General features: G+C 40.6%; 1 protein-coding gene and 1 long non-coding RNA gene across 14 annotated transcripts in view; one reads left to right on the plus strand and one right to left on the minus strand.

The window, feature by feature from the left end:
• The window catches only part of LOC131491406 (uncharacterized), a 99,080-nt gene that overhangs the window by 33,184 nt on the left and 51,820 nt on the right, over positions 1–14,076 (minus strand). For 5 of the 6 annotated variants that reach the window (XR_009251428.1, XR_009251429.1, XR_009251432.1 and 2 more), the window contains one exon: positions 12,209–12,296. The exons of the other annotated variant lie outside the window; for it this stretch is intronic. This is a non-coding gene — a long non-coding RNA (uncharacterized LOC131491406). The remainder of the gene's footprint in view (positions 1–12,208; positions 12,297–14,076) is intronic. 6 annotated transcript variants of the gene reach the window in all.
• The window catches only part of LOC131491404 (glycosyltransferase 6 domain-containing protein 1-like), a 37,385-nt gene continuing 26,542 nt past the window's right edge, over positions 3,234–14,076 (plus strand). Inside the window, exons 1-3 of one of the 8 annotated variants that reach the window (XM_058694306.1) lie at positions 4,314–4,661; positions 11,934–12,013; positions 13,174–13,209. In XM_058694306.1, coding sequence (XP_058550289.1) covers positions 11,940–12,013; positions 13,174–13,209 — 110 coding nt within the window. In that variant the 5' untranslated portion in view covers positions 4,314–4,661; positions 11,934–11,939. Of the gene's footprint in view, positions 3,636–4,311; positions 4,662–10,889; positions 11,150–11,933; positions 12,094–13,173; positions 13,210–14,076 lie in introns of those variants that run through there. The other 7 variants (XM_058694311.1, XM_058694310.1, XM_058694312.1 and 4 more) reach the window with 7 other exon arrangements.

Below are 14,076 nucleotides of genomic sequence, written 5' to 3' on the forward strand. Positions count from 1 at the left end.
TCCCGTCAAGCTCTGTGCTGAGCATGGAGCCTGCTTAAGATTCTGTGTGTGTATGTGTCTCTCTCTCTTTACCTCTTTCTCTCTCTCTCTCTCTCCCCCTCTGCCTCTTCCCCCATCTCTCTCTCAAATAAGATTAAATCTAAAAAATCAACAAAATAAAATAAAAATGAAAAAGAAAGGGGATTGTCTGGAGGTGTGGATAAGAAGTCACTGCAACTATAGTAATATCCTGTCTATGCAAAACATTAAAGATGTTAAAGCTGCCATCAGATGGACGGATCATTACTTAGGAAACTGAGTCACACAAAAAGAACTAGGCGTTTTAAAACTATGAGATTGAGGGGCGCCTGGGTGGCTCAGTCGGTTAAGCGTCCGACTTCGGCTCAGGTCACGATCTCGCGGTCCGTGAGTTCAAGCCCCGCGTCGGGCTCTGGGCCGATGGCTCAGAGCCTGGAGCCTGCTTCCGATTCTGTGTCTCCCCCTCTCTCTGACCCTCCCCCGTTCATGCTCTGTCTCTCTCTGTCTCAAAAATAAATAAACGTTAAAAAAAAAAATTTTTAAACTATGAGATTGATTGTTATAAAAACTAAAAGAAAATGGAATAGATACAGAGAAAATTGAAAGCCCCTCCTTTACTCTCCCTTTGAAAACCTATCCCTCACTATTCCTTTTATATGCATTTATATACCCACCACATGAATACCCACACACACAGTGACACTTGTATTTTACACAAATTGATTCATATCACACACATGCATACATACAGGCACACACAAGGATTTTACCACTAGTCGGGGCCCAGTTAGGAAAACAGATAATGCTATCCTCAGTATTTAACAGTGGAGATTTAACACAGGGAACTGGACATACAAGAGCTCATAACAGAGCTGAAGTGCACACAAGACAAAGTGAAGCAACCCATAATTAAAAAAAAAAAAATTTAATGTTTATTTTGGAGAGAGAGAGAGAAAGAGAGAGAGTGGGGAAGGGGCAGAGAGAGAGGGAAACACAGAAGCCGAAGCAGGCTCCAGGCTCTGAGCTGTCAGCAGAGAGCCCGACGCAGGGCTCAAATCCACAAACTGTGAGATCATGACCTGAGCTGAAGTGAGACACAACCAACAGAGCCACCCAGGCGCCCCTAATTTTTATTTTAATGAAGGCAATAGCACTCCTAAGGCTGAAGGGAAAATTGTAGAATGTCCACAAAGAGCCAGAACCTAGCATGAGCTGCCTGGCATGGGTGGGGACAACAAAGAGAGGAGTCTAGTCACTGCTAAGGATGTCACCCAAAGGAGACAGAGACAGAGACAAGAGAGAAATGTACAGACTTTTCTCCTTCTCCTGTCCTGTCTGCCTTTGTTTCCACTGGCCAGTGCCATCCAGTAGTCGGATGCAGTGGAGTCTAGGAAATGGAGGTCCCTGCCACACCGAGCAGAGTGTGGGGAAAATGAGATCGAAATCTGAGAGTAAACAGACAAATGGCTACCACAGTCCACCCATGTTGCCACAAAGCACTCATCCTCTTCCTCCTAACTCCCATAAAATGACTGCATGTTTCTACCATGCAAAACGCAACCAGCTTTTGTGTAAATAATCACACCCAGAAGGGTGAAATCCGAAGTAATGCCTGACATAGTTTCCCTCATTATGTCCAAGAATCCAGGATGATATGAGGTCCTCTCCCTCAGGACTCTATGTGGCTCTTCATTGTTTGGTGAGCTCTGATCCAAATTGTAAAGAATAACTAATACTACTCATTTAGAAAAAAAAAATTGTAAGAGAAGGAAAAGGGGAAAATAATTGGTTAACACATAAAAAGGTACATATATATGATAATGTATACTTATGCTTATAATATAAATGTAAGAAAAATATACATGCCTTCTGTGGTCCTCATTTCTGTAGCTGGTTCCAAGGTCAAGTTCATATTGATCACTCCTTTCTTTCACCACCCATTCCACATTCTTTACTTTCTGCTGGAAGCTCAGATGAATAGGGTTCCTTACTAGGAAGATGATATAAAGCTTCTCCTTTATAATCTGAGTCTTATAATCTTTAGAATCTGAGTCTTTTTTTTTTTTTTCAACATTTTTTATTTTTATTTTTGGGACAGAGAGAGACAGAGCATGAACGGGGGAGGGGCAGAGAGAGAGGGAGACACAGAATCAGAAACAGGCTCCAGGCTCCGAGCCATCAGCCCAGAGCCTGACGCGGGGCTCGAACTCACGGACCGCGAGATCGTGACCTGGCTGAAGTCGGACGCCTAACCGACTGCGCCACCCAGGCGCCCCAAGAATCTGAGTCTTTAGTGGGTCTTTATCAGATTGCCACAGCTTTCCCTTAACAAGGACTGTTGGATAAAGTAGTTTAAGAGGCTCCCAGGGAACACCTTGAACTCTAGATACAGCCCTCATGCCACCATTGTGGCGTAGCAACCGACTTTCATCTTGATAATCAGTTCCCTGATCCAGTACAGAGACCCCTTCTCTGGCTGCTGATCCAGCGCAATGAGAATGCAAAATGGCCGGGGGGGAGTCTCAGATGCCCATTCAACAGGACCATCATTTTGTTTCCTTGTACACGAGAACCTTCAAACTCATCGAGCCCAAGGTTGCAGAGAAGAAAGTAAAAATGGTTCCAGCAGGGGCGCCTGGGTGGCTCAGTCGGTTAAGCGTCTGACTTCGGCTCAGGTCACGATCTCGCGGTACGTGAGTTCGAGCCCCGCGTCGGGCTCTGTGCTGACAGCTCAGAGCCTGGAGCCTGTTTCAGATTCTGTGTCTCCCTCTCTCTGTGAACCTCCCCCGTTCATGCTCTGTCTCTCTCTGTCTCAAAAATAAATAAACGTTAAAAAAAATTTTTTTTTAAATGGTTCCAGCAGATTATCTGATGTAATTGTAAAACAAAGCCTCACATCTCTACTTCTTGGTTCCAGGACCCATGCATTGTGGCTTTGAGGAAGACGATATGACCTAGTGACTACTATTTAATTCCTTTAGAACATTCCTTTAGAATGGCATCCCAACCTCACCAGGTGTTGTCTTAGAGCTGATACAGTGACTGAGGCTTTCAGTAGGCTGCTTCACAAAGTTAGCTGCTTCTGGGTCATGAGTTATAAGGTAAGACCAGTGAATTCCATGGACAGAAGCCCACTGTTGCACTTAGTTGCCAATAAACTCTCTCTCTTTGGCAGAGGCAATGAAGAAAACATTCTGTAAGTCCACATGTGGTAGTGCTGGAAGAAGCACTATGGGAAAGGAAGGTATATCTGTACCCAGAATATGTTTGGGGACAAATTTCTTCTCCTTCCCTTGTGGAAAAGCTCCAAGGTTACCAATATGCTGCCAGGGGCCAGACAGTCCCTCAGAAGAAAGGTGTCATATGATGTACTCAGGGAGGCCTCTGCCGCCGGGTGGTTGCACGTTTAGCAGCAGAGAAAGCCAGATCGTCACTGATGAGAGGAAGTCTATCTTACTGAGCCACTGGATAGCCTCTGTCTCTGCCACCAAGGCCACTTTGTACATGGGCCATCAAGAAAGCACTGTGATGGCTGCAGAAAGAGGCTGGCTGACATCACGGAACAGATTTTTCTCTACTTGATTATTGAGAGTCTCATCTACCAAGATTGCTCTTTGGTGAGTATTTTCATGGGACACTCACATCCTTACACTCTGTACCTATTTCAGAAGCCCATAAAGAACTTCAGACTTTCTTGTCACTGAGTTTTCAATCTGCCTGAGTCCAATCTCACAGAAATGACTTCCACTGTAATGGGTTACAGCTGCATACACCCAAGCTTTTTGTTGGATCAGAAAGCATTAAGTTCACAATGGGTAGGAGAGGTCATAGTTCAGGTAAATTTAGAATCCCATGTGCCTAGTATTCTCTACCTGGCTGTGGAAAATGCCCTATTCAGTATCTTTATTTGCCACATGAACCTGTTCAGGGTCACAGAACCTTTCTTGGCAGACAATGCCTGACATAGGGCCTTCTCTCACCCTGGGTCTCACTCAAAATTGGCAGGGTATTGGTTTCTCAACACACAGGTCTGAGTGGCACTCAAGTACAATACACCTTGCTTTTAATATCCAAAAAGTCCCACTGAGCATATTTAGGCCTCTGATTTGGTGATATGTAGTTCAAGGTGCAGTAATTTGCCTAGAACCAACAACCCTACATGCTCCTCAGAAACGTCACTGATGTGTGTCAGGCCCCTGAATTTTTATGGGGTGTCTCTTCCACCTCCTGGCACACATTTGTATTAGCATGACATCTGACAGTCTTGCTCCTTTCTGCTCAAAATGCTCAGCATGATGTTAATAATGGTATCCTGTGAGATGTCCACATGGTCGAGGATGCTGTGGATAATATTATGACAACACAGGAGAGTTCACATAACTTGGAGGTTTACTGATGTCTCTGCCAGGTAAAAGCAAACTGCTTTTGATAATCCACACTAACGGATATAAGGAAAAGCATCTGTCACCTGTAGACCACACAACAGGGACTGTGTTCATCTGCTCTAGCAAACATACGACACCAGGAGAAGTTACTGTGATTGAAGTCACCACTTGAGTAACTTTACAGTGGTTCCCAGGCATTCAACCAATGAATCTGTCTCTTATACCGGCCAAACAAGCAAAGGTAGCAAATAATCTCAGGTTAAGTGTACCTGTTTCAATAGCTTCAGAACTTCAGCTCAATCCAATTCCATTCGTCTTAATCTAATATTATTAGATATTAAACAAGGATGTGATAGGAATCAACAGCCTGCAGTGTTTGAGTTTTTAATGATAACACTAATCTTTACAATCTCCACAGGGAGGTGTTATATAACTTCTTTCTTAAATGTTTGTTTATTTTTGAGAGAGAGAGAGAGACAGAGCATGAACAGGGGCGTTTATTTTTGAGAAAGGGAGACACAGAATCTGAAGCAGGCTCCAGGCTCTGAGCTGTCAGCGCAGAGCCCGACGTGGGGCTCAAACACACACCGCGAGATCATGACCTGAACGGGAGTCGGACGCTTCAGGTCCGAGCCTGAGCCACCCAGATGCCCCGGGGTTATATAACTTTTGATTTACCATTTTAGTGGATTTACCACTAAAGTGAGTGGAAATGGATTTCTACTCGCTCTGTTAAGTAGATCACCATGCTACTTCTTGCCTCTAGAAATTATTGTCAACTCAGACCTAATGTCCATTCTGCATTTTCCTCCAAGGACACAGTCATCCTACTATACGACCACAGGTCCTCCCTTGGGGTGACATAGACTCCTCTTCAGTCGAGGGACTCCAGGTCTGTAAACTGGCTTAAGTGTGGGAACATGAGACACCATAACCTGTTACCATGGCAACTGAAGTCAAGTTTCTGCTCACCGGGTCTAGAGGTTCCCCAGTAATGTAAACCCCACAATTCTCATTGAAATCTGAGAGTCCATTTCAATGTCAGTATTTGATGGTTTCCTATCTCACATTTAGGTTTTTCATCCATTTTGAATTTATTTTTGTGTATGGTACAAGGAAGTGGTCCAGTTTCATTCTTTTGCATGTTGCTGTCCAATTTTCCCAGCACCATTTGTTGAAGAGACTGTCTTTTTCCCATTGTATATTCATTCCTCCTTTGTCAAAGATTAATTGATCGTATATATAGTTGTGGGTCCATTTCTGGGCTTTCTATTCTGTTCCATTGATCTGTGTGTCTGTTTTTTGTGTCAAAACCATACTGTCTTCATGCCTACAGCTTTGTAATATAGCTTAAAGCAAAAGTGAATATTATTATCCTCTCTCTGTATCCATGCCCATTTTATATAGCCCCAGTAGATGTTCTCCAACAGCCAGACATGTGAATATAGAACAGCAAGCTCTCAACCAACTGACCAGAGTACTGTAGCTACATGAGTACTCTGAGATGAGATCAGCTAAGCCTGGCCCAGAACAGTAGCAAAGGACCCTAGACTCATGAGCAAAAATAAAGCATCATTGCTTTAAGCTATTAAGGTTTGGGTGGGTTGTTATACAGCAAAAATTAATTGATATCAGAGCACTTCTAGTCTTGGGAACTATTATTATCAGTCAGGGTCCAATCAGGAAAATCTGCGTATTTCAAATGGGGGATTTTGAGAACTGGTTACACAAGTGATAGAACTGCTAAGGAGCTAGATGGGATAGTAAGGAAACTGAGAAGCTGCGGCCATCCCAAGAGCCAGAAGGGCACAGGAAGGTGGTGGGACCAAAGGCCAGAAGCCAGGGTCATCAGTGGGGGCTGGAACCCACTGCAACCACGAAGGGCACAGCTATCTGGTGGCAGGTGCAGTCACAAAGTAGACTTTAACTTTGGCTTTACACTTTCTCTTTAAGCTCACTAGTGCCATTAAATACAGCCATTTCACCTGCTTGTTGAGCAAGTTAACATTTAATTTATTTCATTAAATAAGTTAATGTATGTGCATAGTTCAGTGTCTGGTGCATAAGTGTTATAAAGCATCATTATCATATATATTTATGGCAAAAACTATCATTGCCCCAAAGCCTTTGCCTTTGATGAGCACCTCATTCAATGAGAGCCCAGGGACAATGTCCTGTTTACTGCTATATTACACAGGCTGCCAGAAACCTATCTCTGAATACTAACGTGGTGTTTTTATTTTTTTAATTGACTTTAGACCCAAACAAGCCCTGAAAACAAATTCTAGATTCCCCCTATTTCCCTGAGTGTAGTTGCCTACAAACCAACCCTCTCTTTGGTACTAAAACCTGATTCTAATTCATCTAAACAGAGAAAGAATTTATGAAATGGCATGTTGGGTAAGAAAATTGAACCCTCAAATCTTAGTAGTCTTAACACAAAAACAAGTTTCTCACTCACCCTACATTTCCAGTGAGGGTGGGAACCAGGAAGTCTCCTCCATATTGTCACTTGGGGACCCAGAACGATGGAGGGTTCACTATCTGTGACATTCCTAGTCACAATGTCAAGGGAAGACACTAGAGAGTCATGCAGGGGCTTTTCAGTGCCTCAGCCTGGACTTATCCCATGCCCTGGGCTAGAAGATAGAGTCTTCTCTGCAAAGGAAGGGAGAACCAGATAGTGTTGACCAGCAACAACGTTTACCACAGAAACAGCGCCCAGTCCTTAGCCAATAGCTGCTAATATAAAGGGGCAAAGGGAGGGAATACACAGACAAGATCCTGCCACAGGGGTAATCTGTTTGGATACCAATCCTGATCCCATCACTCATTATCTCCCTGCTGATCTCCATACCCTTGAAAACATCTTCCAGAAAATTAGTCCTTGATTCTATTACAAATAATTTCAAATTGAACCCCCCTAAGGTTCAAAATCCCAGGTAAGAGAATCTGATTAGCATGCCAGGTAGGTTAGGTCATGTGCCCATGGTTTAGTTGTAAAGGGCAGGAAGAGGAAATTTCTGCCTATTTCAGCTTTCACACTTGGCAGAAGGATGCTGTTGCTTCTTGAATTTAAGATTCCCTGTAAATGACGGGTGTTCAGGTTTCTGGGCAGCCCAAACAAAAATGTGCCCTGTATCGTTTCAATGATTTGCATATTTACGAATTTTATATAAACAGATTTATACAGTATGTGCCCCTTTTTGGCCTGGCTTCTTTCACAGTATCATTATACAAAGGTCCATTTAAGTTGTTGCACATATCAGTGCTGAGTACTATTCCACTGTAAGGACATGCCACATTTGCTTATCCATTCCCTTGTTGACGAACACTTGTTGTCTCTACCTTTTGGCTACTACCAAGAAAGCTACCAAGAGCAGTCATGAACAGCTCTTTTTCTGGACATGTGCTTCTATTTCTCTTGGGTAAATATCTAGGAGTGGAATTGCTGGATTGTCCGGTAAGTGTGTGCTTGAACTGTTAAGAAACTGCCAAACTCTTTTCCAAAGTGGTTGTGCCATTTTACATTCCCACCAACCATGGATGAGAGCTCCAATTCTCCAATTGTCATAATGCTTGGTATGGCCAGTTTTCTTAATTTTAGCCATTCTAATAGGTATGTGGTGGTATATTATTGTGGTTTTAATTTCCATTTGCCTGAAGACTAATAGGGTTTTTTCATATACTTATTTGCCTTCCGAATGCGTTTTGTTTTGCAAAATGTCTGCTCAAATACTTTGCCATTTTTTAATGTATTTCTTGCAATCTGAAGTTTCCTTTTCATTGTCTTAACTGTTTCTGCTCCTGTTTTCTACTATACATTTTATTCTTTTAGATTTTACATTTAGGTCAGTCATCCATTTGGGGTTAATTTTTATACCTGGTGCAAAGTACTGATCAAAGTTTGTTTTGTTTTGTTTTTTCTTTTGTTTGTTTGGGTTTTTTTTTTTTTTTGGCATATGGATATCCAATTGTCCTAGACCCATTTTTTTTTAAAGACTATCCATTCACTACTGAATTACCTTTTCTTATTTGTCAAAAATCAATCATCCATATATGTGTAGATCTATTTCTAGACTCCTGAGTTTGTCCCAATGATCTGTATGTCTATATTAAACCATATGGTATTAATTACTGTATCTTCAGATCTAAAATTATGCCAAAATAGAAAGCTTATTAAAAAATGCAAAAAGATAGAGACCTAACAGAAAATGAACAAAAGCTATGGTCAGTTTACAGAGAAGGAATTACAATGGCTCTTAAACGTGCAAGAAGATTCTCAACATCAGCCATAATAAAACAAACACAAATTAAGGCTGCGCTAAGATACAATTCACACCCTCAAATTTTCAAATACCAAAAACTTTAACAACACACTTTATATTGATAAGGATGTATGAAAATGGGTCCTTTTACCCACTGGTGGCATGAGTTAAATTGTAACGACCCCTGTGGAAAACAATTGGGCAACATTTACTCATTTGTTAAATGGGTATAACCTTTGACCCAGCAAGTCTGTTTCTAGAAATTTATCCTGCAAGGGGCGCCTGGGTGGCGCAGTCGGTTAGGCGTCCGACTTCAGCCAGGTCACGATCTCGCGGTCCGTGAGTTCGAGCCCCGCGTCAGGCTCTGGGCTGATGGCTCGGAGCCTGGAGCCTGTTTCCGATTCTGTGTCTCCCTCTCTCTCTGCCCCTCCCCCGTTCATGCTCTGTCTCTCTCTGTCCCAAAAATAAATTAAAAAATGTTGAAAAAAAAAAAAAAAAAGAAATTTATCCTGCAATATAGTTCAATAAGTGTTCACAGATCATGTTCAACTATTTCCACTGTGGCATTTCTTATAATGGCAAAGACAATAAACAACCAAAATGTCCAGCAATAGAGAACTGGTTACATAAATGATAAAGTCCTATAATAAACCACATTTCACTAGCAAAAGAATAAGATGTATGAAATGTAATGGAATGACCTTCAAAATATACTGATAAGTGAGATATTCAAAGTGCTGAAGAATTATTTTAGGATGCTGCCATTTGTGTGAAAAGGAAACCTATACACATTAAAAAATACATATGCCCTTATAGGTGCATAATAGTTATGGAATATAAAACTGAAGAGTGGCTGTCCTTGGGGATGAGATAATGGAGTCAGTGCTGAGGGAGAAGATACGCATTATATAACTTCTCCTCTGAATTTTTTTGCTGTGTGTGTGTGTGTGTGTGTGTGTGTGTGTGTGTGTCTTGTTCAATTAGAAAATCTATTTTAAAAGAAGTGTATACTAGGGGTGCCTGGGTGGCTCAGTCGGTTAAGCATCTGACTTCAGTTCAGGTCTGATCTCACGGTTCGTGAGTTCGAGCCCCGCATCAGGCTCTGTGCTGACAGCTCAGAGCCTGGAGCCTGCTTCCAATTCTGTGTCTCCCTCTCTCTCTGCGCCTCTCCCACTCATGTTCTGTCTCTTTCTCTCAAAAATAGACGCTAAAGCTAAAAAAAAAAAAAAAGAAGTATATACTAAAGGTATGCCATCTTAAAACAAGAGTGATAATCTCAGGAGAGGGTGATTATATTTGATTATCATTTTCTTCTTTATGCTTTTAAGCACTTAACCAATTTTATAACATGAAAATGTGCTATTTCTATAATCAGAAAACTAAGTACTCTTAAAACATTCTAAAAAAGGGTAAGAAGGGATTAACTTTACCTAATTGGACAATGGCTAAAAGAAGATGAAGAAATAGATGGTGTACTTTTTTTTTGGTCATTCATTTACACATATATACACACAGCACACAATTCAAAATATATTTCTGTAAGTAAAAATCAGTCATCAAGAAAGGTAAGGAAAGGGTGCCTGGCTGCCTCAGTCGGTAGAGCATGCAACTTTTTTTAAATAATTTTTTTTTAATGTTTATTCAGTTTTTGAGAGAGAAAGAGAGCACATGTGCAAGTGGGGGAGGGGAAGAAAGAGAGGGAGACACAGAATCCGAAGCAGGCTCCAGGCTCCAAGTTGTCGGCACAGAGCCTGACAGCTGCAAGATCATGACCTGACCCAAAGTTGGACGCTTAACCAACTGAGCCACCCAGGCACCCCAAGCATGCAACTCTTGATCTCGGGGTTGTAAGTTGGAGCCCCACACTGGGTGTAGAGATTATTTAAAAATAAAATCTTTAAGGGGTGTCTAGGTGGCTCAGTTGGTTAAATGCCTCTTGATTTTGGCTCAGGTTTTGATCTCACAGTTGGTGAGATTGAGTCCCACATTGGGCTCCATGTTAGTACGGAGCTGCTTGGGATTCTCTCTCTCTCTCCCCCCTCTCTCTGCCTCTCCCTCTCTCTCCCAAAATAAAGAAACTAAATTTAAGAAAGAAAGAAAGAAAGAAAGAAAGAAAGAAAGAAAGAAAGAAAGAAAGAAAGAAAGAAAGAAAGAAAGAAAAGGAAAAAAGGAAAAAAGGTAGGTAAGGAAGTACAACAAAAGAAACTAAAAGCAAACCATCTTTTACAATCCTTTTTCAAATGGGACAAAGTTCTACCATCTGGTAGCAATGCAAACTTGCAACCACATGAATCATTATGACAGTATCATTGTGACTTTTGGACGCTTTCATCATCAAAAGAGTCTGGTGACATCACCATCAGCAAAAGATTCAAACGCCAGGAGAGTATTTTACAATATGTGATTTTTTTTTATGAAGACCCAAAAATATGATGATTGGGAAACATCCTAGGACTTCTAACATCACGAAAACTAATGGTAAGGCTCTTAGGAAGAAACTATGAAAGGTTGGGTGATCTGGTAAAATCATACGTAGGGGTCATCCCCAAACCTTGGCCTTGAAAGTATATTGTGCAAAATAGATGACACTTCAATATGGGGCTCAAAGTCATGACCCCAAGGTCAAGAGTCACATGCTCCACCAACTGAACCAGCCAGGTGCCCCATGGGTAAACAGAAATCCTATTTAACACCTTTAACATAAGCTCAGTGCATTGGCTAGAGCCAAATATTCCATGTTAATGCTTAATGCCTTTAATTTAGATTTTTAATCACTGTTTACAAGAATATACCTTTCAGAGAGCTCGTATATATTTTTAGTTTACTTGACCTATAGTCTTTGAGTAAATTATTAGTCTCAATACCTTTGTGAGGAAAAACTATATAAAAATCAACTTTGGAGGTAGAATGTATTCCAATACATAAAAATATCTTCATAAGGACCCCATTTTCTTTTCACAGAAGCACAAATGAAATAGAATGAGAGTTTTATTGAATTTCCTTATTCAGGGTGATAAAGAAATACAAAAGGCACATCACACTGTACCTAATCTAAAAAGTATCAGTTGGCATACTAAAAGAGATCTTTGCAAGCACTTCACACAAAACTTAGGTTTCCCGAAATCTGCCTTCTTCCTTAGGCCAAGCATTCTAGACTCAGCCAAATTTCCATAAATTAATTTTATAATTAGTTATTAGAAGATGGCAAGGAAGTTGTTTCTTACTTTCCAAAAGACTCCTTTTCTCCTTTTTTTTTTTCTAGGAGAGAATGAATTCTAAGTGGAAAATGCTGTTATTAACTTCATTTGCTTTATTGCTGATGTTGATTAAGCATCGCTCCCGGTAAATATACAAGATTGATGAATCATCATCATTAATGATTGGCAGAGTTGACCTAAAATGCTGAGTTTTGTCCAAAAAAGGTTAATAAACACTCCCTAAGTTAATCAGAGAATATCTCCTCTTTGAGGAACTGATTAAATTATAAATATATTAATACTTTCATTTTTCAACATTCAATAAATATTTATTGAGTACCTTTTTGGTGCCAGGTCCTGTCCTAGGTGCTGGGAACTTATGCAGCTTTACATTCCAGGTCGAGAAGATGGACGATAAGCAAAGAAATCTATAATACAATGTTAGGAGCTTTGTATTGGTTTTAATGTTTATTTTTGAGATAGAGAGAGCACGAGTTGGGGAGAGACAGAGAGAGAGAGGGAGACAGAATCTGAAGCAGGCTCCAGGCTCCGAGCTGTCAGCCCAGAACCCAACGTGGGGCGGAACCCATGAACCACAAGATCATGACCTGAACCGAAGTCAGACTCTCAACTGACTGAGCCACCGAGGCACCCCAGGAGCTTTGTATTTTATATAATAAGGCTACAAAGAAAGAAATAAAGCAAGATAAGAGAATAGAGAGTGTTGGGGGACTATTTTAGATACATCTTAAGCTATGACAATAGGAACACGACTCAAAGAAAACTGCTATCGAAATATAACTGTACTGGAGAACAAATCTGTTAACCTGCTAAAGTTCTCTTATAGAAAAATTCAAATTCTTACCTCCTCCATGCCTTCCTCATCTTTATGGTCTTTTTAAATAAGCAATGCAACGTTACCGAATGCTATTTGAAAATCAGCTATATTGTGGGAGCTAATGTCTTTAAAAATTAACCGTATTGTTTTGGTATCATGTTCTACATGTTATTTGTCCTCCTAGGGTGTTATGCCTTAATAGAAAGGTCTATCTTAGTCAAAAAGGAGATAATAGACCAGAAGCTCATTGCAGGCCCGGATTCCAGAACTGAAATGTCCCATCAGAACCAGATGCTATGCATTCCAGAACTGTAGCATTATGCCTGGCATGTAGCAGGTGTTTAGTAATCACTTGGCTAACAAATGAGTAAATGAATGGAACTGAATTCTAGATTTTTTGTTATTCCAATTGCAATAGGCGTTTGTTCAAGTTTAACACTAAAATGTCTCTTTTTATTTATGTGAAGAATAAAGAACCACCTAGAGAAGATAGATCTCTGCTGGTAAGAATCTGTTCTATAAATATTCTACAAACTGTATTGAGGGCAAACTGGCTGGAGTCGAGTGAGTTCTAATGGTAATGGCAATCGGAAGGCACATAAAACTGAATTCTCTGGACACAACCACTGACAAATTTCTCGGGTATCAGTTCAGAAATAATCGGTGCATGTGCATATATACATGTGAGTTTGTATGGACATGCATATGTGCACATCTCCAAATTTTGCTCCTTCAACACACTTACCTGCTTACACCAGATAAATTTTAGACATTTGCTATATTTGAAGGACCTCTGTCCAGGGTATTTTTCTTTAGATTGACAGCCATCTGTGGTCCACCACGTTTTCTACCATCGACCATTGTGTAGGACCCAAAAAATTATTAAAACCAAACCTCAAAAAAAAAACAACAACAACCTGTTCTTAAAAGTTCTCCTTTTGTCACTATACATGTTTAGTGCAGTTAGGCATGGAAAATTTGGATTTTGAAAGAGTATGAGTCTTGAGCAATCCTATATTAAAATATCTTTGGTTAAAAACACCTCCGAAATGTCAAGATGGGATGCACTTTCAAAGTCATTTTTTAATACTTGATTTTGAAATAATTACAGATTCATAGGAAGTTGCAAAGATAGTACAAAGAGGTCACATGTACCTTTCACTCAATTTCCCCCAGAGTTACATCTTACGTAACTGTCATGCAATATCAAAATAGGAAATTGATGCTGGGACAATGTACGGATATAATTGTATAACATTTTATCACATGTGTAGATTTGTAGATCACCAAGGTAATCAAGATACAAAATGATTCCATCACCACAAAGATCTCCTCTGAGCTACCATTTATACGCACCCCAACCTCCTCTC

Source organism: Neofelis nebulosa, chromosome 12 (genome assembly GCF_028018385.1).
Source record: "Neofelis nebulosa isolate mNeoNeb1 chromosome 12, mNeoNeb1.pri, whole genome shotgun sequence".
NCBI classification, from domain to species: Eukaryota; Metazoa; Chordata; class Mammalia; order Carnivora; family Felidae; genus Neofelis; species Neofelis nebulosa.